Genomic DNA, 12,962 nt, shown 5'->3' with positions numbered 1-12,962 from the left:
ATATATATATATATATATATATATATATATATATATGTATCTATCTATGACAAGGAATTAATACCCAGAATATATGAAGAAGTCATGAAAGCTTTTAAAAAACCAACAAAAATTGGGCAGGAAAACTAAATAGACATGTTTTCAAAGAAGACATCAAAATGGCCAATGGCTACATGAAAAGATGTTCAGCATCAGCAGTCATCAGGCAAATACAAATCAAAACCACATACTTCTTGGCTTAAGGACACGCACCTTAAAGTATATGAAAGTGGATGGATAGAAAAACATTCCATGCAAATATAAATCAAAAGAAAGCTGGGGTAGCTATACTTGGACACGATAGACTTCAAGACAAACACTGTAATAAGATATTATATATTGATATATATTGATAATCAAAATCAATCAAAAGTGGATGTAACATTTGTAGATATTTATGCACCTGACACAGAGGCATTTAAATATATACAGCAAATATTAACAGACCTAATAGGGGAAGTAGGCAGCAATGTAATAGTAGTAATAGTAGGAGTACTAGTAGGGGACTTCAGTTCCCCACTTATCAATGGATAGATCACCCAGACAGAAAATGAACAAGGAAACAGTGGAGTTAAATGACCCACTAGACCAGATGGATTTAAGTGACATTTACAGAACATTCTACCAAAAGCAGAATACACTTTCTTCTGAAGTGTGCATGAAACTTCCTCCAGGATAGAACATTTCTTGGAACACTGAAAGAGCCTGAATACATTTGAGTAGGTTGAAATATCAAGTATCTTTTCTGGCCACAGTTGTATGAAACTTGATATCAACTATATAAAGAAAACTGGACAATTCACAAATATGTGGAGATAGAATGGCATGCCACTTAACAACCGTGGGTCAAAGAAGAAAGCAAAAGAGAAATTTTATATTTTATATGTGTGTGTGTGTGTATAAATGTGTTATATATATATGTTATATATTAAAAACAAATTAGAGACAAATGAAGATGGAAATACACTGAAACAAAATGACTGGGAAGCAGCAAGGCAGTTCTAAGAGGAAAGTTTATAGTGATAAAGACCTATACTAAGAATAGAGAATGATCTCAAATAGATTTATACCTCAAGGATTAAGAACAAACTAAGCTCAATGCTAGAAGGCAGGAAATAACAAAGATCATGACAGAAACAACTGAAATAGAAACTAAAAAGGCAATAGAAAAGATCAGTGGAACAGACAGCTGGCTTTTTGAGAAGATGAAATAGACAAAACCTCAGCTATACTTACCAAAAAAAAAAAAATAAGGATTATAATAAGTAAAACTGGAAATGAAAGAAGAGACATCAAAACTGGTATCATAGAAATATAAAGTATCATAACAGACCACTATAAAAATTAAATGGCAAAAATTGGAAAATCTAGAAGAAATTGATAAATTCCTAAAAACATGTAGCCTATCCAGAATGATTCATAAAAAAAAAAGATTCTGAACATATCAGTTAATAGTAAGGCAACTAAATCAGCTCTCAAAAACCTCCCAACAATCAAAAGCCCATGACCAGACAGCTTCACTGGTGAATTCTACCAAACATTCAAAGAAGAATTCATATCACTTCCTCTCAAACTCTTTCAAAAAATAACAGGAGGGAACACTTTCAAATTCGTTTTACAAAGCCTGCCTTACCATAATACCAAAACCAGACAAGGACACCCCAAGATAGTAAATTACAGGTCTAGATCTGATGAACCTAGATGCAAAAAACTCAACAAAATGTTGAGTGAATTCAGCAATACAAGACCAATGCCATGATCAAGTACGATTTATTACAAGGATGCAAGGACAGTTCAACATTGACAAATCAACCAATGTGATACACCATATTAACAAGGTGAAGAATAAAAATCGTATGATCACAATAATGCAGAAACAGCACTTACAAAATTTAACATCCATTTTGAGAAAAACTCCTCACAAAATTGGTATATAGGGGCGCCTGAGTGGCTCAGTGGGTTAAGCCTCTGCCTTCAGCTCAGGTCATGGTCTCAGGGTCCTGGGATCGGGCCCCACATCGGGCTCTCTGCTCAGCAGGGAGCCTGCTTCCTCCTCTCTGTCTCTGCCTGCCTCTCTGCATACTTGTGATCTCTATCTGTCAAATAAATGGATAAAATCTTTAAAAAAAATTGGTATATAAAGTATATACCTCAGCATAACAAAGGCGTACAGCTAACCTCATATTCAATGATAAGAACTAACATCACGAACAACACAAGGATGTCCATTCTTGCCACTTTCCTTCAGTGCAGTGCTATAAGTTCTAGGCAGAGCAATTAGGTAAGAAAAAGAAATAATAAGCATCCAAATTGCAAAGTAAGAATTAAAACTATCTCTATTTGCAGATGAAATATTTTATATATAGAAAACCCCAAGGACTCCACCTGTTGGAATAAACAAATTCAGTAAAATTGCCAGATTAAAAAAAAGGAAGGTACAAACATCAGTTGAATTTTATACACTATCAGTTGAATTTTATACACTAATAAAATATATCAGAGAAGTTGTGAAAATAATTTCATTTACAATTGTGTCCATAAGAATAAAATACCTAGGAATAAATTTAAACAAGGAGGTAAGAGACCTGTATACTAAAAACTGTAACATAAAATTGAAGACACAAATAGGAAGATAATTCAGTGCTCATGAATTAGAATGATTATTGTTAAAATGCTCATAGCATCCAAAGAATCTGCAGTTTCACTTCAATTCCTATCAAAATTTCAATGACATTTTTCACTGAAATAGAACAAACAATTCTAAAATATGAATGAAACCACAAAACCCTAATAGCCAAAACAATCTTGAGAAACAAGAACAAAGCTGGAGCCATCACACTTTCTTGATTTCTACCTATATTATATACATACAGTAATCAAACAGTGGTACTGGTATGTGCATGCACATAGACACACACACACACACACACACACACACACACACACACACAGAGACATATGGATCAATAGAACAAAATAGCCCAGAGGTAAACCCATGTTTATATGTTCAATTATTTTATGACAAAGGAGCCAAGGACATACCATGGGAAAAGAGCAGTCTCTTCGATACATAATACTGGGAACGGCCATACCCAAGGGAATAAAACTGGACCAGTATCTTACACCATACACAGAAACCAACTGAAAATGGGTTAACTACCTGAGCTTAAGACTTGAAATAGTAAAACTCCCAGAAGAAAACCTAGGAAGTAAACTCGTTGACATGGGTTTTGGCAAGGGTTTTTTTAAATTTTATATCAAAGGCAAAGGCAACAAAAGCAAAAATAAACATGGGACTACAGCATAGTTAAAAGCTTCTGCATGGCAAAGGAGACCAACGCAATTGAAAGACAATCCATGAAATGGGAGGCATTATTTGGTAAGGGGCCAATGTCCCAAATATAGGATGCCCCAAAACAGGCATGCCTTGTTTTAGTGTACTTTGCTTAATTGCACTTCACACTAATGCAGGGTTTTGGTTTTGTTTTGTTTTTAACAAATTGAGCATTTGTGGCAACCCTGCATTAAGCAAATTGTACTTGTGTCATCTTTTTCAATAGCGTGTGCTCACTTTTGTCTTTATGTCACATTTTCATAGTTTTCACAATACTTCAAACTTTTTTGCTGTAATTAAATTTGTTAAGGTGATCTGTGATCTTTGATATTACCATTGTCATTGCTTTGGGGCACCATAAACCCCGCCTATCTAAGACAACAAACTGTGTGCGTTCTGAATGCTCTAAAGACCAGCTGTTTCCCCAGCCCTTTTTCTGTCCTTGGGCCTTCCCATTCCCTGAGATGAAATGATACTGAATTTAGGCCAATTAATAACCCTGCAATGGCCTCCAAGTGTTCAAGTGAAAGGCAGAGTCACATGTCTCTCACCTTAAATTAAAAGGTAGACATGATTAAGTTTAGTGAGGAAGGCATTTCAAAGGCCAGTACTGGCTCAAACCTAGGCCTCTTGCACCAAATATTTGGCCAAGGCATGAATTCAAAGGGAAGGTTCTTGAAGGGAATGAAAAGTGCTATTCCAGTGAATACACAAATGATAAGAAAGTCAAACAGCCTTAGAGCTGACATGGAGAGAGTTTTAGTGGTCTGGATAGGAGATCAAACCAGCCCCAACACTGCCTAGGCCAAAGCCTAATCCACAGCAAGGCCCTAATTCTCTTCATACCTATAAAGCTAAGAGAGGTGAGGAATCTGCAAAAGAAAAATTTGAAGCTAGCAGAGGTTAGTTCTTGAGATTAAAGCAAAGAAGCCAGCTCTGTAACATAATAGTACAAGGTAAAGCAGCAAGTTATCCAGATACTGAGGTAATCACTGCAAGTGGCTATATTAAGCAACAGGTTTTTTTAAAAAAAAATTATTTTATTTCCATTAATTACCATGTAGTATATTATTAGTTTCAGAGGTAGGGTTAAGGAATTCATCAGTTGCATATAATACCTAGTACTCATTACATCATGTGCCCCCCTTAATGCCCATCACCCAGTAACCTCATCCCACCACTCATCTCCCCTCTAGTAACTTCCTAACTATAGGAAACAAACAGGGTTGCAACAGGTTTTCAACGTGGATGAAACAGCCTTCTATTGGAAAAAGGTGTCATCTTATTACTTTCATATCTAGAGATGAGAAGTCACTACCCATCTTCAAAGGACAGACTGTCTGTCTTATTAGGGGCTATTGAGCTGGTGACTTTAAGATGAAGTCAGTGCTCATTGACCATTCTAAAGATCCCAGGGCCCTTAAGAATTATGCTCAGTCCACTCTACCTATACTCTATCAATGGAACAACAAAGCTTGGAGGACAGCACATGATAACATGGCTTACTGAACAGTTGAAGCCCACTGTTGAGACCTAGTACTGAGGGGGAAAAAATCCCTTTCAAAATATGACAGCTTACTGAGAATACACTGGTTGATTCTAGCCCTCATGGATGACTGAGGAGTTCAAGACCTCAGTAGAGGAAGTAACTGCAGATGGGGTGGAAATGGCAGGAGAACTGGAATTACAAATGGAGCCTCAAGATGTGACTGAATTGCTACAATCTCACAATAAAACTTGAATGGATGAAGAGTTGCTTCTTCTGGATGAACAAAGTGTTTTCTGGAGATACGATCTCCTGCTGGTGAAGATGCTACTGATACTGTTGAAATGACAACAGAGGAGCTAGGATACTACATAAACTTAGTCAATCAAGCGACAGGGTGTGAGAGGATTGACTTTAATTTTGAAAGTTCTGCTGTGGGTACAGTACTATCAGAGAGCATCATGGACTACAGAGAAAGTGTTCCTAAAAGAGTCAGTCAATGCAGTAAACTTCATTGTTGTCTTATTTTAAGAAATGGCCATGGCCACCCAATCTTCAGAAACCACCACCCTGACCAGTCAGCAGCCATCAACAATCGAGGCAAAGACCCTCGAACAGAAAAAAAAAAAAACAACAAAACACTCACTGAAAATCCAGGTGATGGTTAGCATTTTTTTTTATCACTACAGTTTTTTTTTTAAGTGTACGCTTTTTTAGACATAATGCTATTATACACTTAAAAGACAACAGTATAGTATAAACCTAACTTCTACATGCACTGGGAAACCAAAACATTATTTTGACTTGCTTTATTGCGATATTCCTTTTATTGAATATCTGCAACTGGAACGGAGCATGCAATAGAGCCAAGGTATGTCTGTACATGAAACAGGCTCAACATCACATAACAGAGACATGTACATCAAAACTTTAAGGAGATGCCACTTCACACCTGCTAGAATGACTGTTATCAAAAAGACAAGAGATAAGCATTGCTGGCAAGGATGTGGAGAAAGGGAGTCCTCTGTGTTAATGGTGGGACTGTTAATTGGTACCCCACTATGAAAACCGATATGGGGGTTCCTCAGAAATTAAAAATACAACTACTGTATGAACTGGCAATTCTTGGTACTCATTTGAAGAAAATTAAAACACTAGAAAAGATATATGCACCCCTATGTTCACTGCAGCATTTTTTTAAATAGCCAAGATATAAAAACAACCTAAGTGTCCCACAACAGAGGAATGGATAAAGAAGTGGTATGTAGATAGAAAGAAGGACAGCCGGCCATTTTTGACAACAGTGTTGGAACTTGAGAGCACTTTGCTACATGAAACAAGCAAGATGAAGACAAATAGTGCATGACGTCACTTATATGTGATTTCTATTAAAAAAAAAAAAATCAAACTCATAGAAACCAAGAGTAGAAAAGGAGTTGCCAGTGGCTAGGGGGAGGAAGGGAGAGGTTGGCAAAAGGATACAACTTTTGGCTATAATATGAGTAGTCTGGGGATCTAGTAAAACATGATGACTATAGCCGATAAACACTGTAGAACTGAAATCTGCCAAGAGAGTAAAACTTAAGTATCCTCACCAGTTGGGGGAAAACGATAAATATGTGTATAATAGACATGTTAATTATATGGGGGGGGAGTACGTTGTACGTTTTACAATGTCTATCAAATCACCGAAATATATACTTCAAATATCTTACAATTTTGTCTATTAAAGCGAAAATTTAAAATTTTAAAAGCAAAATGGAAAAACACAAGCAAAAATCATTTTCATATTAAGGATAAAATTATGAGTTGTTAACAAATGAATGGCATTTGAAACTATAGAACTAGATTAGGTTACTTAGGAAGAAAGTGTAAATTTAAAAAGAGAAAGAAGTAACTGCTGGAAAAGTCCATCATGTAGAACACATGAAGAGAAGTAGGTTGAGCTAAAGAGAGTAAGATGAGCCCAAAACACGTTTGGAGGAAACCAGATGTGTTGGGCAAATATACATGGGAAAATATTTTAAGGAGAGAATATTGTACATTGCCAAATGCTCATGAAAAGTAAAATAAAATGAGGACCAAGAATGGATCATCATTTTGTGTTACTCTTTAGATTTAGGAGCTAGCTTTTGAAAAATAAGCTTTTTCTTAATAGATTCTTTTGTTTCTTTCAGACTTCTTTTTAACAAACAGAAGAAGTGTTCTGCCTCAAAATGCAGCTCAAGATAGAAATTTTAAGTTTTTTACTGGGGGGCAGGCACTGTATTAAGCCAACGTTCTCTTCTCTGCAAGCTGAGTCTCTTTGGAAAATCATTCTGAACATTTTATTTACTCATTTATTTATTTATATAACCTATTACTTGGGTTATTGGATGATGAACCTTGGCGTAGTGTATTTTTTAACAAGCCTCATATCTACATCTACTTATTTTCCTAAACATCCTTTATGAAATTCAGTAATTAAATCAAAGGATGTAGAAAATGTTACAAACACAGAACCTAGGAATAAAAGATAAAGGATAATTCTGCATTTAAAGGAACTTAATGAGCTACCATCAGACAACGTAGGGGGGGATCCAAATAGGTATATCAATTGCTTATATTTCATGGTTCTGTAAATTAAACAGATGTCTCTTGCTAGCTTAGCTCTTTATATTGAATATGTTTTTGGAGTGCCTTTTCATGTATGATTCAAATACACTATTATTTTAATTTTGGTAAAGGTCCAGATGCTACAAGTGCAGGTTGGTATGTTTACCTTTGAAACTGGATATAAAAGATATGGAAAATAGAGGTCATTTCTCACATTGATTTAACCAGTCCCAAACTTTGCCTTATTGAGCATAATTGCTAAAATGATAATTCTTGGGTATTATAAAACCTACAGTAAATTTTATAGTTACTCCTTATTTGTGTAAATATCTAGGAATATCTCGTACTCTGAAAGTTGTTTTGTTGTTTTTTTTTTTTAATTTAACAACTGGTGTATTGGTCAAAACAGCGTTTACTATTCAAGTATTTTCTTAGTCATCAGAATTTGTAACTCAAAATTTAAAGCCTTCTTGAAATGATACTAAGAAAATTGCTTTATTAAAAATTGCTATTACTATAAAATCCAGGGTAATGCCACTTATTTGGGTTTAAATTAAAACCATTTTATCAGGTGACTTCAGAAGTGGACTAAACATGGGTGCTCTGAAAAATGGCTTACTAAGGATTTCTTCAGGATTTTTCTTTTTCCTTTTCTTTACAACAGGAGGATTATACTGACTGTGGTGGTGTTTCTGGATTGAATCCCTCCCTGTGGTCCATCATCGGAGTCCAGTTTGTTCTACTTTGGCTTTTATCTGGCAGTAGACACTGCCAGTTATGACCTTCTAAAACTCAGTCTGCATAATTAAACTCCGGACCCTGCCAAAACATGAGCCCTCAGTTGCGTTAAAATAGGGTCAACTGTGGAATGAGCAGAACACTAGCTGGGCCCATACCATCGCTAACTCTAAGGCTCAGATTCATATGGCCCCCACTGGCTGCATGTCAGGGTCTCAGATCCTTAAACTTGTGTGAATGCTGCATCATCTATGTATAACATCAAAGCAAAATTCTATACATGCTCTATTGGAAAATTGGAGAGTTCGTTGTTTGCGTTGTTGGTGATTATATGTAAAAGGGCTCCCCATATTGTTTATGAATCCTACAAATTGTCTTGACCTTGACCTGGAATTTTGACCTGCTGCAATTCTTGTTCTTTTACCAAGAAAATCTCTAGAGGAAAAAAAAAAAAAAAAGGAGTTATTTTTGCCTTCACGTATTCTTTTGTTAAAAATGATTTCCTGCTTTGAGTAGTTATTATTGAAAAATAAAATAGGGAGAGATGGATGTAATCTGTTGAAATAGAAATAATGGCTAATTTTCTACAAAAAGAAATTTGCCATAAATAAGATGCCTTATGAAGAATGGCTTCTCTGCCAAAAACAGAACACAAGTGATGACCAATTAAGTTTTGCTGGGGTAATGAGTTGGTGTTTGAAAATAATAACTAAGAAACTGTAAACTAAAGGTGCTTGAAGATGCAATTTGAACACGTGACATATTTCCTCATAAATGTAAGCCCTTAATCAATGCTTCGATGTAATGTTTCTTTTGTTCACAGTAAAGTTATGTAGTGCTAGCCAAATAATTCAAAATGCTCTAAGAGAAGCTTGTTGGGGGGAGGGGAAACGTTTTTTCTTGTGATAAATGAACTTTGGTTACCAAGGGTATTTTGCATGATGCTGCTGCTATTTTAACTTTCGGTTTGTTTTTCTCTTACTGTAGAGTATAGTCCTTTGAAAAGTTAACTGAGTGACATTATTGTTATGTAAGACTCTGAACCTTGCAGTGTAATGCACTTAAGTCATCCTTAAAAATGTCGTTAAATTACTCTGAATATACTGTGCAATGTCAATGCCGAATGACTGGGGTAGGTAAATGGTGAAATGGGAATTAATGGATTTTATACAGACTCATGCTTTTGCCTGAAAAACCTATGTACAGATATTTTAAGTACATAAATCAGATTTGACACATTTATTTTTTGAAGAGTACATATATGTTCTCAGTGAAGATTCACACTAGGTTTCCTCTTTGTTCGTTTGAATAGGAGCACATGTGCTCCAGACATTTCCACCGCCGCTGCTTTTCTCCCCGCCATTTTAAAAGGTAGATACAATCATGTGACCAAGATTCCATGCAGTTTGATGACGGTTTTATAATAATCTGAACAAATAGGAAACCTTGAATCTGTATGTATGCACATGAATACTTGATTGTGAATACTCAAAATTGTTTTTCTACAGCCTCACTGGTGAAAATGATTAGTGTAGTAAACCGGGTACTTCAATATAGAGTAATATGGTAGATTATTATTTATGCTTTTAAAAATAATTTTTAGGAGTCATCAGTGTTTGAAGAAAGGGTAAAAACAACGAATGTGTAGTTCTAGTTCAACTGAGTAATTCTGCCGAAGGCTGGAAGTATACAAATATTTTTTATGGTAAAATACATTTGTTCTTATTTTGAACATGCCAAATATTGGTGTGTGTCTATGCTGGACATTTTCTTATACATCATTTTTAAGTCAATACCTTATTAACATTATCCAGCATGCTTTAAGATGCTCCGCGTATCAAAGACATAACCAAGTCTTTAGCACAGTTTAAAATACGTTTGTTTTGTTTTTAGCTTTGCAGACATTCGTAATTCCCTCCTACCACCGATATGCCCTAGGAACTCCTTGTGTATATTTCCTTATTTAAACTATTTTTTATTTAAAAATGGGGGTGGGTGGGAATGGAATCACTTCGCCAGCTATTGTTCTAAGAGTTGACATCAGTTACCATTTCTAACACATTGTTGTGATTTTGTAGTCTCATTTGTAACTGGTATTGACGTTTTAGAAAACACCAAAGTGATTAAAAAAAAAAAAAACAACCATGGAACTTCTCACTCTAGTGACACTATGTTTCAATCATGTTGTTTGTTGATTACATATTTAAAACTTATTGTTAACTTTTGCTAGACTATTTTAAATCATGAAAGTGTTGGGAAGGGGATATCGAAATATAAAATTATGTTAGTTCGTGTGTATCTATGACGCACATTAAAACAACTGAATTGCTTCCAGCATACAACAAACTACCTTAAAATTATCTTTAAAATCTATTAAATATATTTTCATGGCTAATGTCACTGAAATAGTGTTTTCATCATCTGCATTACTGTTGCATTAATCACAGTTAAACTTGGCATCTCTTGGCAGGGTCCTATTGGTTCCATTTGCCATCAAAATATATTTACATGCACGAGTCTTGCTTGATCCTTGCTTTTCTGTTATAAAATAAACCTATATATGAGAACCACGTACTTGGTGATAAATTGGGTAAGAACGTGCTTTCTGACTAAAAACTGTTCTCATGCCTCACTCATATGAGTCTTGATACTTTCAGCATTTTTTCAAAGACAGTAACACTCATCCCATCAAATTGTCATATTTAATTTGGGATTTTTTTTCTCTGAGTTCTAATTCTTGACAAGAACTCAAATTATATAGCCTGTCATAAATACTGATTTTCAAAGACTAAATGATGGAGAAAAAAAGCTTTTAAACTCTTCGGCTTCTTTCACTTTTGCTCTACTCATCCAGTTTAATGTAGTTTGTCGTTAGAACAAATTCAAAGTAAAGTCTTAACGTTGGTGTTGAGTAACAGGAATGACTTTAACATTAATGGTTTCTTTATATTTTCTTCATTTGAACAACCAGCATTACTGCCAAACACCAATCGTGGTCCATATTTGTAACAGATTTTTAACATGACATAGTTAGCAAGTTTGATTGAAGAGATTTTTAGGTCCCGGGCCTATAAGATTTTAGTATGATCTTTTTTCATCTTTCTAATGCTTGAGGCGTTACTGCTTTACTTGGGGGAAAAAAAAACACAAAACAAAACAGTGTTGCTGCCATTTGTAAGTTTTCCTAGAATATTCCTTTTATTAACTTTAAAACTGGCCTTACTGGGTTCAAATAGGCAGTATCCCTTTTAAGTGACCTTTGCAACCCAAGTGTTACTTGCTTATTTGATGCTCTCTTCTATTTTATGTCTCATTTAAATCTTTCTCTCCACCAAAGCTTAAATTCTGTGTCTTAATTTTAAACTGAACTATTCCATTAATTGTTAGTTGACATTAAAATATCTAGCGGTAGACAGTTTGACCTTGTGAAACAAAGTGAGCGCTGTGATTTTTTTCAAGTGTAGAATAGAAAAATGATTTCACTTGCCCCCAACTTAAAATATTTTATTACTGTCTAGAACTCATGTTGTTTTCCCATTCGCAGAATGTTAATATTGCTAATATTCTGTGTACATTTCTGTAAAGAGCAAATCAATACAATGGAAGTATCAAGTGTTGAATAAATTCCAGAATTTCAAAGACTCAGACAACCCTTACCAAGAGTTTCCTCTACCTTATTTCTAGTTCACATAATCAACTCAAAGAAATTCCACTGAGACTAATGGGATACTGTCTTGTATAGATGCCAGTTGAGTTTACAGTGTGACCTGACAAAGCTGTCTTTTTTGTTGTGCCGTATGATTGTTGGATCATGCTTTTTAGGGATACTTTTATTGAAATGCTCAGTGTGCATCCATGCAAAAGGCCAACTGGCTTTGTGAACAAAAGATCTTTTCTCCCCTTTATTATGTTCTCTTGACACTTTTGTGGAAATTAACTAGCCTGATTAAAAAAAAAAAAACATTTTGTAAAAATTTGTATAATACTGTTATAAAAATATTTATAATCCCAAAAATGTTGTGTTAAATCTTGTGCAAAAACAGTATATTCAGAATAAAAGTTTATCATTTAAAGTCACCAGTTTGGATTACTTAATTACATAAAATACAGTTGAAAGAGACAAAAGTTATCATCATAAATATATTACTGTCAGTCCTTCCTGTGGAGACCATTCAAGTTAGCGAAATAGAATTTGGGATTAGGAAAGTGCTTTTATTATTGCAAACCTCAACTCACAAACAAAACTGCTTGCAACTCCTTTTCTAGCTCTGACCCTTTGCATATGGCTTTTGCCATCAAGGTATTTAGGAAGTTCTTAATTCAGACTTTGGGCTTCTGTTGTTTTTTAAAAAAAAAAAAAGAAAGAAACAGCAGAAATAAAAATATTGTTTCCATGTTCCTTTAAAACCTTGGGAAAACGTTTTAAAAGAGACAAGTTAGAACTTCTGAAATGTGTGTATCTGCTATACATCTGACTTTTAAATATTTCTCCTAGCTACATTATAGCTATCAGCTGCTGGAGAAGTGAGGTCTAGTGTCAAGAATTAAGGAAAAAGAGAAAACAAACAAAAACAAAACCAGTTATGTTTCTTTTACATTTATACCAGTTTGTAAGCTGCCTGCCCTCATATGCTCACCTAATGAATAAATGAGCCTGATACCACGTGGAATCTAGTATAATGTAGGCCTGCTTTTCTTTCCGTGGACTCTCTCGTAAGAGAACACAAATTACTACACGTGGGAGGAAGGCAGGATGTGAGTACCAACGAC

General features: G+C 34.9%; 1 protein-coding gene across 7 annotated transcripts in view; it reads left to right on the top strand.

Annotated features, from left to right (window-relative positions):
* Window positions 1-12,261, top strand: part of CACNA2D1 (calcium voltage-gated channel auxiliary subunit alpha2delta 1) — a 499,615-nt gene extending 487,354 nt beyond the window's left edge. For 6 of the 7 annotated variants that reach the window (XM_080818060.1, XM_080818058.1, XM_080818059.1 and 3 more), the window contains one exon: window positions 8,119-12,261. In XM_080818060.1, coding sequence (XP_080674186.1) covers window positions 8,119-8,235 — 117 coding nt within the window. In that variant the 3' untranslated portion in view covers window positions 8,236-12,261. The remainder of the gene's footprint in view (window positions 1-8,118) is intronic. The other variant, XM_080818054.1, reaches the window with a different exon arrangement.
* The last annotated feature ends 701 nt before the right edge of the window (window positions 12,262-12,962 follow it).

The sequence above is a fragment of the Martes martes genome, assembly GCF_963455335.1.
Source record: "Martes martes genome assembly, chromosome: 11".
Taxonomy (NCBI): Eukaryota; Metazoa; Chordata; class Mammalia; order Carnivora; family Mustelidae; genus Martes; species Martes martes.
Note: the sequence above shows the minus strand (reverse complement) of the source record. Positions and strands in the feature narration are given on the sequence as shown.